This window comes from Pelobates fuscus, chromosome 3, assembly GCF_036172605.1.
Source record: "Pelobates fuscus isolate aPelFus1 chromosome 3, aPelFus1.pri, whole genome shotgun sequence".
Classification (NCBI taxonomy): Eukaryota; Metazoa; Chordata; class Amphibia; order Anura; family Pelobatidae; genus Pelobates; species Pelobates fuscus.
In genome coordinates, this window is record NC_086319.1 from 283,968,538 (window position 1) to 283,981,528 (window position 12,991).

The 12,991-nt window shown below is 41.9% G+C and overlaps 1 protein-coding gene across 1 annotated transcript in view; it reads left to right on the forward strand.

Annotated features, from left to right (window-relative positions):
- Positions 1 to 12,991, forward strand: part of GMCL1 (germ cell-less 1, spermatogenesis associated) — a 184,603-nt gene that overhangs the window by 72,206 nt on the left and 99,406 nt on the right. The window contains exon 10 of the mRNA XM_063445583.1: positions 8,965 to 9,108. Coding sequence (XP_063301653.1) covers positions 8,965 to 9,108 — 144 coding nt within the window. The remainder of the gene's footprint in view (positions 1 to 8,964; positions 9,109 to 12,991) is intronic.

A 12,991-nucleotide genomic window follows, 5' to 3' on the forward strand; every position in this document is an offset into this window, starting at 1 on the left:
ACAGGCTTAATCATAGGTGTGTTCAACTCTGGATAAGATGGACGAAATGTGTAAGTGCTTTTTAATGAATTGAGCTGGAAAAGGTTAGATGCTTGCCATGAAGGGGTTAAATAATTGAGACTGGAGAAGTCATTGTAAGTTGCATTTTCAGTTGAATTTGGGGAAACCACTTTAGTTGTGTTGAGCAATTTAATTGGCTTTTGTTGATTCCAAACAGCTGAAAGTCTGTGAATTTTGAAAATAACCTGATTTTCACTGTGTAATTGAATAATTTTGATTATAACTCTATATGCAAACAAAGCTTACAGATTAGGATCTCTGATTAAAAAAAAAAAAAAAACGTGAGGCCACCCATAGTCATATTTTATCAGTGAGAACCCTTTAAGGATAGAGGCAATTGTAAAAGCTCTGAACCGAAGCACATCATGGAATGTGCATTATGTTTTTGTTCCACTATATATTTAAAGCAGGGGCGATGAACCTTTTTTCTGCCATGGGCCATTTGGATATTTATAACTTCATTCAGGGGCTGTACAAAATTATCAACTTAAAATTAGCCTGCTTTATTTGGTCAAACATTTAATTAACTCACCCCTAATGTGACGGCTGGAACTGTAATACTTTAATTCTTCTCAAAGTGGGGAATTCATCATTACTTGTGTATTGTTTGTAGAACTCAAGCAGTGGGAGGTTGTTGTACCTAGCTTTCAGCACATCATCGCTTTGCAGTTGAATTATTTCATGTTGTAGGTTATCAGGCACATCAGCTAGTTCCACATTGAAAGGTGTAGCAAAGATGTTCAGTTCAATTTGTTTACTTTTCACATCTTTTAATCTTTCATTAAATGCCTCAATTAGTTTCGCACATTCACCAGCATATTCTTCTGTCGTAGAAGGCTTTTGTCCTTCCAGAGTGGGTAAATTCACAGTGTTATTTTTTTCCGAGTTGCACTTTACCTTCAAACGAGTTAACGTTTGAAAGCAGTGAGCTGAGAAGCTGGTTGTGGCCCTGCAGCTTGACATTCAGCTCTGAGAGGTACTTGGTAATGTCCACCATGAATCCTAGATCACACAGCCACTTGCTATCATTGAGTTCCATGACAGATTTTCACTTCATCTCCATGAACTGCTTGACTTCATCCTGCAGTTCGTAAAATCTCCTGAGCGTGTTCCCGCGACTCAGCCCCCACTCTTCACAGTGATAAACAAGATCACCGTCACTTAGTAACTCCTTAAACTGGCGGCTGTTAAGCCCTCTGGTTTTGATAAAATTTATGCATGACACTACAGTTGACATCACATTGTTGAGCCGCAACAACTGTGCACAGAGACTTTCTTGGTGTATGATGCAGTGGCATTTAATGAAATAATTTGGATCAAGATTGAGACGATTCAGTTCTTTCTTGACAAATGCAACTAACCCTTTTTGTGAGCTGGAGCTCCATCTGTAGTAAGGCCACTTAACTTTTCAAATGTTCAAGTTTTTTCATTGATAACAATAGAAACAATAGAGTTGAGCTGACACCTGGATGTTTGGGTTCAGCCGAACTTTAAAAAGGTCCGGGTGCGGGATCGAACTTGACCCTGAATTTGACCCCGAACCCGAATCCCATTGAAGTCCATGGGGACCCTAACTTTTGGGCACAAAAATGGCTCTAAAAAAGTCCTGGAAAGGGCTAGAGGGCTGCAAAATGAAGTAAAATGGGGGTAAGAGTAGGACAAGTGCCCTGCCAACAAATATGGATAGGGAAATCACGTAGAATAACCTAAAATTTAAAATACATGTGAGCCATAAAATAGCACTAGATGGAATCTTTGATTTTAGCTTTGGAAGAACATAAATCAAAATCTAAAGCATGGCTGTCTGGAGGATCACCAGAATTATCCATTTGAGACAGGGTTCAGGCAGGGTACTCTTTCATTGTTCAAACTGGGCTCAACTCCTGATGCATGGAAAAAAGGCCTTCACAAGCCTCTGCTATTGTGTACATAGTTTATACTAAGTGACCCATAGGTTGAGTAGGCTGTTTTTTTTTTGTTTTTTTTATTGCCCTCCTTGCCGGTCTGCACACTGCTGAAAGCCACAGCAGTTGGCACCTGTGTTTTGTCATCATCAGAGACGTGCTGCGGTGGTCCTTGCATGTCCACATCCTGACACATAAGTGGTTGTGCATCAGTGCACTCAATCTCTTCCACTTCTGGGGCAGGGCTAGGTGGATGGCCCACGGAAACCCTGCCAGCAGAGTCATCAAAAAGCATAAGAGACTGCTGCATGACTTGTGGCTCAGGCTGATTTGCAAGGGGGGGAGGTGAAAGACAGATGGCCATGAACTGCAGGTGCCAGCTCTGAACTTTCAGCAGGGGACCGGGTGGGAGACAATGTGCAGGAACTGGAGGCACTGTCAGCCATCCAATCTACTATCGCCTGTACTTGTTCTGGCCTCACCATTCGTAGAGCGGCATTCGGGCCTACCAAATAACGCTGAAGGTTCTGTCGCGTACTTGCACATGAGGAAGGTGTTTCACTTGTGCGTGTAGCTGGCACAGATCGACCACGTCCTCTCCTTGTAACAAGGATTCCACCAACACCTGCAGCACCACGACCAGGGCCACGTCCCTTATTTGACGCTCTCCTCATTCTTTGCGTTCACCCACCAAACTAACAGATGTTTTGTGTCAGGCGACAATATAACCGCCAATAGTCAACAATTGTTTTTTTTTTTTTTTTTTTTTTTTTTTAGTTTCCTGGACTGCATGAAATGCACCGCAGGCTGCAAATGTACTATTTAGCACCAAAAAATTTTGAATTTTTGAAAGTGCGATGTAACCACAGTATTTGACGCTTCTATTTGACTCTCAGATATATAGTACAGGGCCCAAATTTACTATTTAGCAGATTAGCACCCAGAAAATAAGAATGTTTGTTTACAATTGCGCTGTAACCGCACTATTTGACGCTTCAATTTGACTCTCCGATATGAAGAGCATCCCACTAATGTACTAGTTTGCAGAATTCTTTCCTAATCTGTCCCTAAAAGCGAGAGCATCCTCTCCCTACACTAATAAAAACTCATGTGCGTGCGGCGCTACGTGACTCCAGCTTATATATAGAGCCTGGGTCACATGCTGCACTGGCCAATCACAGCCATGCCATTAGTAGGCATGGCTTCTAAGGGCACACGACTCAAACGCTTTTTGATTGGTTGCCCTTCAGCCTTTCAAAACGCGCCATTAAATCGCCGAGCACCGAACTCCAACCCGAACATACAGTGATATGTCCATATTCGGGTCCAGGGTCCAAAAAACATAATGTTCGATACGAACCCGAACTTTGCGGTTCTGGTTCGCTCAACTCTATAAAACAAGTCTTTCAAACAAGTCCTCACCTCTTGTGGTGTCATGCATGGCTTCCAGTGAAAGCAGTTCCTCTCGTGTATCAAACTCTGCAGTTATCTCACGAACAAAAACAGCCAGTTGAGCAGTATTTGTTATGTCCGTTGTCTCGTCACAAGCCAGAGAGAACAATTGGAGTTCTTCTGCAGAATCCTTCAGTGTTTTTTCAATATCTTGTGTTAAGTCAGTAATCCGATCTGAGACTGTTCTCTGAGACAAACTAACACTGAAACTATTTTACTTTGTCTGGTGCTAACAACTCCGCAGCACAAACTCTTTCACAAACTCTCCCTCTACATGAGGCCTGAGCTTCTTTGTGATTAGCTCACTCATTAAATAACTTGTCTGAATAACGTTGTCTCTGTCATAACGAGGTCTAGTGAAAGTGGCTTGTTGTGATTTCAAACTCCACATTGATTTTATCCAGGCGCAATTGGCCTCCCAATTCGTTGAGTTTAGCATGTTTTGAACTGTAATGACGCTCCAGATTCGCTTTTTTCATTACTACTAATGTATCGACACAAACTATGCACACAGGTTTGCCTTTGACTTCAACAACAAAAATAATAATTTGTCCAATTCTCTTGGATAGATCGACACTCTGCATCAACTTTTCTTATCTCTGTAGTTGCCATTTATATGATGTCACACCACTTTTTATAGTTTTAATAACTATCCAGTGTGTAACACTTTTTGCCTCCCTGGCACCGACTATCTTCTGAGCAGGTCCTGACTGGGAATGCAAAGCAGTCCTGGAAAAAAAAATGCATGCCAGCCGTATAAGTTGTTGTGTCATGGTAGCTACAAAAACACAGGCTCTCTGACACACACATGCTCACTACAGACAAGCTCATTGGCACACATGCTCATTACACAGTCTGCAACCGCCCTGAAAACAATTTGCAATCCCTATCTCCCCCCCCCCAAAAAAAAGCAAAATGCAGTCACTCACCAATCAATAACACAATGCAATCCCTCAACCCCTCCAAAACACAATGCCATCCTTCACCCCTCCAAAACACAATGCAATCTCTCACCCCTCAAAAAACACAATCTGCAATCCATCACCCCCAAAAAGCACAATGCAATCCCTCTCCCCAAAAAACTCTGCAATCCCCCAACCTCCCAAAACACAATTTGTAATCTCACAAAAAAGCAATCTGTATTCCCCCTCAATCCCCCAAAACAAAATCTATGATACTCCAATCCATAATCTGTAATCCTCCATGCCCCACATTACACAATCAGCAATCCCCACAAGACAATCTACAACCCTCCAGCACCCCCAAAAACACAATCTGCAACCCCCTCCCCAGTCTACAAACTTCTACCCTGCCCCATTTAAAAAAAATAAATTTCAAATAGGAAAGCCAAGCAGAGTAACTCACAATATTTGATCAGATCAGATCAGAGCAGAGCTACTTAAGATGTCTGTTACTGACAGGCTCCTTGTGCTCCTTAAGATGTCCACTGCTGACAGGTAACCGCTGCACTCAGACCCACTCTAGTCAGAGCGGATCCTTTTCGCCTTACGGAAACATTGTGATTGGGGCGGAGCATGTTGGTACGTGACGCTGCGCGCCTTCACGGTCCTCCTCCAGTCCTCGTTCGTGACCAACTAATTGCCTGCAGTGCCATGTCAGGTCGGACCAAATGACATTCCCCGCCCCAATCCCACAATATAATCCGCAATCCTCCAATACAATCAGTAATCCCCCAATGTCCCAATCCCCACAACCTAATCTGTAATCCCCACAACCTAATCTGCAATCCCCCATCCCAGCACACTCACAACCACAATCTGCAACCCCTCCAGTCTACAAAACCCCTACCTACCCAGATCCTTAAGATACATTTTAAAAAGCATTTAAAATACATTATAGAAGCAGAGTAACTAAATATCAGGCGCCTCGTGCTCCCTCATAGATGTCCGCCGATGACAGGGAACCTCCGCACTCAGACCCACTCCAGTCGGATCCTTCCACGCCTTCTGTTAACACCGTGAAGGCGGAACGCCTGACACTGCGCGCCCCCACGGTCCTCCTCCACATAATTTAGTGCGGCTGCCTGCAGTGCCACCCCTAATTTAAAGGAACACTATAGCATTAGGAATACAAAACTGTACACTTAATGCTATAATGACTCTCTGCCTTCACACCGTCCCACGGTGTTGAATGGGTTAATAGCCCTTTTTTCACTCGTCCTAATGGGACACTCCACTGCCCAAATGCAAAATAAATAAAAATCCATGTTTAGTAAATACCCCAAATGGAAACTTGCATGTATCTAATTATGTAGTTTTTTTTATTTGGGTAATCTAAAAATAGATTGCAAAACCTGCAGATCTCTTGTCTGCTGCATTTGCAAACCCTCCCCTTCTAACCCTGCCCAAACTTTCTGTGGCTTTCCAATTACAGACTTCCCAAAGCAGCTCAATAAGAAGTCTTTGCAAGGACAGTGTCACGGCACAGCCCAAGCCCTGCAGACAGCAAGTTCCAGCATCCCAGTCAGGTTCTCTGCCATGCTGTCCACCAGGGGGCTTCAGTTTCTGTTTGCATTATTCTGCTTCCTGACCCCTTGCCTGGATTAAGTAGTGCTGACCCACCTGTAGCCATTTTCCAATTAGGGTCAGCTGCATCTAACTAGCAGGCTGTAAAAGCCAGCCCTGCCTGAAACCTAGCATCTGGTCATTTTGCCTGTTTGCTGTTTTCTGATGAATCTTTGCTTCGCTACTGACTGATTTTTCCTGGACTCTGACCTCTGCCTGCTTTACCGACTATGTTACTCTGCTGCCAGCCCTGACTTCTGCTTCTCGTCTGACCCTGCCTTTGAATTTCCCCTTAATCTGTACTGCGCTTTTGGTTTTTGCCTCCTTTCTGTGTCATCTCCTGCAACTGAGCTCCAACTCCTGGTTAACTGTTACATAAGTCCCCACGTGGCCGTTACAGACAGTGCTCTGAGTAATGACTACCTCTTGAGTTTAACTCCTCTGAGCTAACCAAACCAGGAAGTAACAGGACCTGTTGTCTGCTTGTAAGACAGGGGTGTAATTTCTATTGCAATTGTCTGGAGTGTCCCTCAGCTTTGGCTCCAATCCTCCAGTAGTGTCACGCTGATAGAGGATCTAATGTGCATGCACGGCGAGTGCCGCATGTTCACTGGTATTTTCACACAGGAAAGCATTAAATCAATTGGAGATTTTTTGAAAAGCCTGAGAACATCCAATGTCATTTCACAGAGTTAAAATCTATGAACATTCTGAAAGCACCTCTAGTGGATGACCCTGCAATTATATTTTTTGAAACTGCTGTATTCAACATTGCAGGCTTAAAGGGGCACAACACCCAGACCACTTTAAAAAGATTAAGTGGTCTGGGTGACTATAGTGTCCCTTTAAGGGTTTGTCTCTAAGTGTACATATTATCTATTGTTTTTTTGTTTCCATTTTAAAGGACGCAAAGGGATTTTATAAATATATTATATAAATATACGGAACACATTAAGTATGTATACAATGTTAAATATGGGGAAAACAAAACAAAAAAAACCTCTTCCAGTAGGTTTGCATATCCGTCCTGATTGTTAAATGTAAAGGGGCATACAGGGAGACACTGGCGGTCTCCCTCTCCAGATGGGAAGGTTCAAAATCACTGTGGCTGAGCAGGATCACTCAGTTGTGGATATTTATATAGATTATGCAGCTCATTTAACTATGGCCCCAGGTATTGATGTCTGGGTCTCACTGGTGTGAGGGAGTTTTAACACTGCTCACAACAGACTCCAGCCATGTGGATTAAAATCCCCTTTAAAGTGCTGAATTCAACACTCATTTTATAGCTGCACACTGTTCTGGGGCCAGTAAATCTGTGAGTGTAGAGATTGAACCCTGCCTCCATGCTGTCCTAGTGTTCAATCCAGTCTAGTTAGGTTAGGAACGTCCTAACTTCATTAAGACATTTTAAGTGTTTTGCATTCTCATTATGTATTTCTTCAGTTGGTGATTTGAATTCTTAAAACTTTGAGAGATTTCTAAATTAAAAATAGCTGGAATGCATAACTCAGAATTTCTACAGAGTGTAATACTTTTGGGCAGTTTCATTTGCAAATGTGAGTGTAAATTCCTTTGAGGAATGCAATGCATAATATTTCGGTCTGTTAGGTCCTTAATTAGTCTGTTTCTGTCTAAGTGCTTTTTTTGTTGCTCCTTTGAGGTCCAAAGAGGTGGGGGATTGGGGTCAGAAATATTTCGTCTTTCCTTATAACAAAATCCTACTTCTGTTAACTATATTGCTATAAGCGCATTGTTCAACATATCTACTTTAATTGCACAACTAGCTGTCAATGTGTGAGGATTTTATTGCAGTCGTATCTACCTGGGTTTCAAGAACAGGTTTTAATTTAAATAGAGAAAAATACAAAGTGTGATTTAAAAAAAATAAATAAAAAAATTAAATCCAGATTTTCACTCCGGTATTATTAGTCTTGTCCAAATGTAGAACTATTGCTAGAGAAATCACAACTAGATGCTCCAATTTACAGAGAAAAGCAGCCATCCTTGCAATTTAATCTTCTCACACAAAAAAATGTAGTAGGCCATGATGGTAATATCTATAGTAAGATAACTACAATCTGCACTTTACAGAATGATATACAAATCACAAGGAAGCACAGAAAACTCTTGCTGTCTTTATGGAGATAACCATCATGGGGTGCTTTAGTGCAAACTTTGAGCCCTAGCCTCAGAAATTACTTTTTTTTTTCTTGTTAGCTGGGTTTTTGGACTGAGGCCTATAAAACTAATTTTGATGATAACATTTAATTATTACTAGCAGGTGCAAGGGACAGAAGGGATGGGAGAGGGGGGGTTGTAAGAAGAACAAATATTTATTGTTGAAATAAATTCACTGAAATGAACAGTTAAAAAGTACATAAAATGGTAGAGTATGGAGTATTGAGACTCCAAGAGCGTGATCTATACACTAAAACTGCTTCATTAAGCTAAAATTGTTTTGATGCCTTTTGTATGCCTTTAACCCCGTAAGGACCAAGCTTCTGGAATAAAAGGGAATCATGACATGTCACACATGTCGTGTCCTTAAGGGGTTAAATTTAATTTGATAACGCATCAAGGTAGCAAACAACCCTTACCATCATTCCAGCCAGGTATCAAGCCCACGTCCTTGTCTATTTCTTATGACAGACAGGCAGATGCTTCCTCCGTCATCCAAAAGCAGCTGTACATTGTGTTTATTTTGTTTTATATTACTGGCTTTGTCTCATTGCTTATGTTCATGTTGAGGAAGTGATATTGCCAAATTTCCTCCTCAGGATCTTTGCCAGAAAATCAATGCAGTTCTCATGGTTTGTAGATGTGGCTAGGACTGCAAAAACAAAGGGATTTAACTCCTAAATGACAGTGAGTTGAGCATTAAGACTGCAGGGACATAATCTACGCACCAAAACTGCTAAAGTTGTGTTGTTGCTCCGTGATTATGCAGTCTGAAAGATTTGAGATTGGACTCTTCAGTTTTAACTGGGATGACTGATATATTTACCTATCTTTCCCTATAGTGTTGGAAGAGGACAACATCACGTTCCTGGAATGTCAGCAAGGCTGCCCCTTTGTGCCAGTTTTCAGACACTTGAGATTACAATACATTATCAGTGATCTGGCTTCAGCACGGATAATTGAGCGTGATTCTCTAATACCTACAGGTAGGAGTACATATTTAAAAAAACATACAGTAGGTTTTACTTAAATATCTATATATCTTGCCAGGTGTATTAATTTAACATTCATTATGTCGTTACACTGGCACCTGTCCAGGGGTGGGATGTTAGGCAGCAACTTAACAGCCAGTTCTTGCATTTCACGTGTTGGAAGCAGGAAAAATGGGCTAGTGAAAAGATCTGTGTGACTTTGACAAGGGCCAAATAATGATGGCTTGATGACTGGATCAGAGCATCTCCAAAATGGTAAGTCGTATGGGGTGTTCCCAGTGTACAGTGGCTAGGACATACCAAAAGGGAGGACAACCGGTGAACTTGCGTCAGGGTCATGGGCACTAAGGGCTCGTTGATACAAGTGTTGGGTGAAGGCTAGCCCATCTGGCTTGATCACACAGAAGAGCTACTGTAGCTGAAATTGGTGAAAAACGTAATGCTGGCCATAATAGAATGGTGTCGAACACAGAGTGCATAACAGTTTGCTGCGTATGGGTCTGCGTAGGCACAGAACAGTCAGAGTGCTGTTGATTACCCCTGTCCACTGCTGAAAGTGCCTTCATTTGGGACGTGAGCATCAGAACTGGAACATGGAGCAATAGAAGAAAGTTGCTGGAGTTCATGGTCTGATGAATCATGTTATCTTTTAGATCAGGTGAATATCTGAGTGTGTGTGTCGTTTGCCTCTGGTAGAGATGGCAGTCCAGCGGAGGCAGTATTAAGCTCTGTGTAATTTTCTGCTGGGAAACCTTGGGTACTGGCGTTCTTGTGGATGTTACCTTGACATGTACCACTTGCCTAGAGATTGGTGCAGACAACATATACCCCTTCATGGCAATGGTGTTCCCTGATGACATTAACCTATTTCAGTAGGATAATGCACCCAACCACACTGCAAAAAATGTTCAGGAATGGTTTGAGGAACATAGATAAAGAGTTCAAGGTGTCAAACTTGCCTTCAAAATACCCAGATCTCAATCTAATTGTGCATCTGTGGGATGTGCTTATGGAACAACAAATCCAATCCATGGAGGTCACGCTTCGCAACTCGCATGACTTAAAAGAATCTGTTGCTGACATATTGGTGCCAGATACCAGAGGGCAAGTTCAGGTCTTGTGCAAACCATGCCTCGACGTGTTGGAAGCTCAAGGAGGACCTACACAATATTAGACTGGTGTTTTTAATGCTACTGGTAACACTCCGACAAGATTTCGTGTTTTGGAGATGCTCTGACCCACCCATTCACAGCCTCCTTGGACGCAAACTAAAATGCACTGTGTGTTCTGACACGTTTTTATCAATTACATTTTTCAGTAATTTGAGTTACAGTGGCTCTTATGTGGCATTGGACAAGGTGGGCTAGCCTTCACACGCCTCTGACCCTGATGCAAGTTCACCGGTTGTCTTTCTTTGCATCACTTCCGTTAGGTAACCACTGCATACCAGGAACACCCCACAAGATTTGCCATTTTGAAGATGCTCTGATCCAGTCATCAAGCCATCACTATTTAGCCCTTGTCAAATTCACACAGATCTTTTAGCTTGTCCATTTTTCCTGCTTACAACACATGAATTTTAAGTACTGACTGTTCACTTGCTGCCTAATATATCCCACCCCTTGATGGGTGCCATTGTAACCATATCATCGATGTTATTCACTTATTAATGTTGTGGCTGATCAGTGTATGCAAGAATGCATTTCTACACCTCTCCTTATCTATTAATTTGCTAACTTACGTGAGTCTTTTTATAAAAAGAAAAGACCAGGATCTTATGACCTTCATTTTTCTATTAACGCTTATAAATTGTTGGCATTTGTTCTTTATAAAGCTCCTTAACCCCTTAAGGACCAAACTTCTGGAATAAAAGGGAATCATGACATGTCACACATGTCATGTGTCCTTAAGGGGTTAAATTATATGTACAAAAATGTAACATGTACTGTAATAGTATTTTGGAAAACAACATTGAAGTGTTCCTTCTTTCTACATACAAGGCCAGTTAAAATTGGCAATTTATTCTGTTAATATGCAAGAGTAAATGTTCATAACGTTTGTAAATTCTTTTGTGCGATAAATTGGCTGTCATTAAGCCTTCTTAGCAATGGACTAACACAGCCATTCAGCTTCATTATTACTGTAGGTTCGTTAATTAAAGTCATCTCCTGTGTCTATGAAACCTATGTTGTGTTGGCCTTGTAATGCAGTTAATACACAAAATATATAATCTCCAACAAGTATGTGGACTTACTGCACAATGCTTTTTAAACATTTTTTATAATTGTTTATTTTGGTTGTGCATGAAACATAACATATTGGAAGTCTTGGCAGCATTACGGGAGGAGAGATCAATTTTTGGTATTCAAGACATATAATCTGCACTTTTTTTTTTTGTAACTCAAGCTTAATTAAGAGATATTCAAAGACAGGCTTATAGTTAAGTAAAACAGTAACCCTAACCCTAAAAAGGTAAACCGTGATTTAACTGTGAATGAATTATACTAGACATGATGCTTTTAGCCAAACAGACCGACTAAACACGAGTAAATGTGCAATAATGTAGGAATGAAATTCTAAGCGAACACTTCTATGTATGAAACACAGCATTGCAATCTGGGATATAAGAGATATTATATGCGGATAAACTATGGAATCAATAGGAGAAGATACAAATCACTAGACTGTTATAGTATGACACGAGGGTGAAACCACCAAGTATTGCGGTAGTTGGGCACAAAATGCCAATTAGGGTTGAAACAGCAGGGGGTAGGGCTCAAAAAGAGAGACACTGAAAAGGAATATGGAACTGCATGAGGGCAGTCATAGTGGTATGAACCATAAAGTGGGGGATACAGCCCAGACATACTGTCAGGGTGAGTGACCCTTCGGTAACAGCTTGTTTAGCTAATGCCCATTGCATGCATGCATAGTCCAGGGAAATCAAGATGATAGCCAGAGTGTCCCATTCCGATACAGTGCACTATTGCTCTCAATTTCCCAGCTTCATCAGTGACCTGCGTCCACCAACTACCGGCTGCACCCTTCGTAGACGGAAAGTAGGCATGATGCCTTGGGAAGGGTATGTCTCCCAGGCGCGTGGCCTTGATTACTCAAGATCTCTTAGTTTTCCGTCGAGGAGGGAGTCTTCAGACCACAACATTCTTAAGAGGCGGTGTCACAGGAGTAGGTTGTGGAGAATCACTTTGCCGCTCTTGCCGTGTCCTCCAGAATTGCTGACATATGGATTCAAATGCCCGCAGGAAGCCAGCTTCCCACTTGCTGACCGATGTCTGCACATCAAACAGTGGAGCAGCATTGTTGTTGGCAATTTTGGTTAGACTATGTGGGAGTAGTTTGTGCAATGATTGCCCAGAAGCATTTCAGAAGTGAGTGCTATCTTGGTGGGGTCCGGGATAACCCCCACACTTGGGAGAGTACAGGGCTCTGGATGCACTCTTGGTAGGGCCGACCAGGTCATGTTCGGAGGATCGGTCGCCTCCTCCGCCAATCCCCAGACTAGGCCTCAAGTGTTGTCTTTCGGCTGGAGTGATCTTAATAATAAATCACGTTTTGCCACTTGCATATAGAGATGCCCAGGAGTCTCCGGGTGTAGATTATACGCCTGAAGGGGCTACAAAGCAGTAAACTTGAGCTATTTTGCGAGTAGTGTTCATGAGCCAATGTGATTAACGTCCGCTCGGCTTGATTGTCAGGCCCCGCCCGCCTGCACAGTGCTTTTTATAATTTTTTTCCTACCTTTTGTAAAGGTGCTAAATTAAGAAATTGTTCATACTAGAGTATACAATAATGTTGTTTTCCATTCATCTGTCACAGCTACTGGTATTCATATAATTTATGGAGAGAAAAAGAAGTA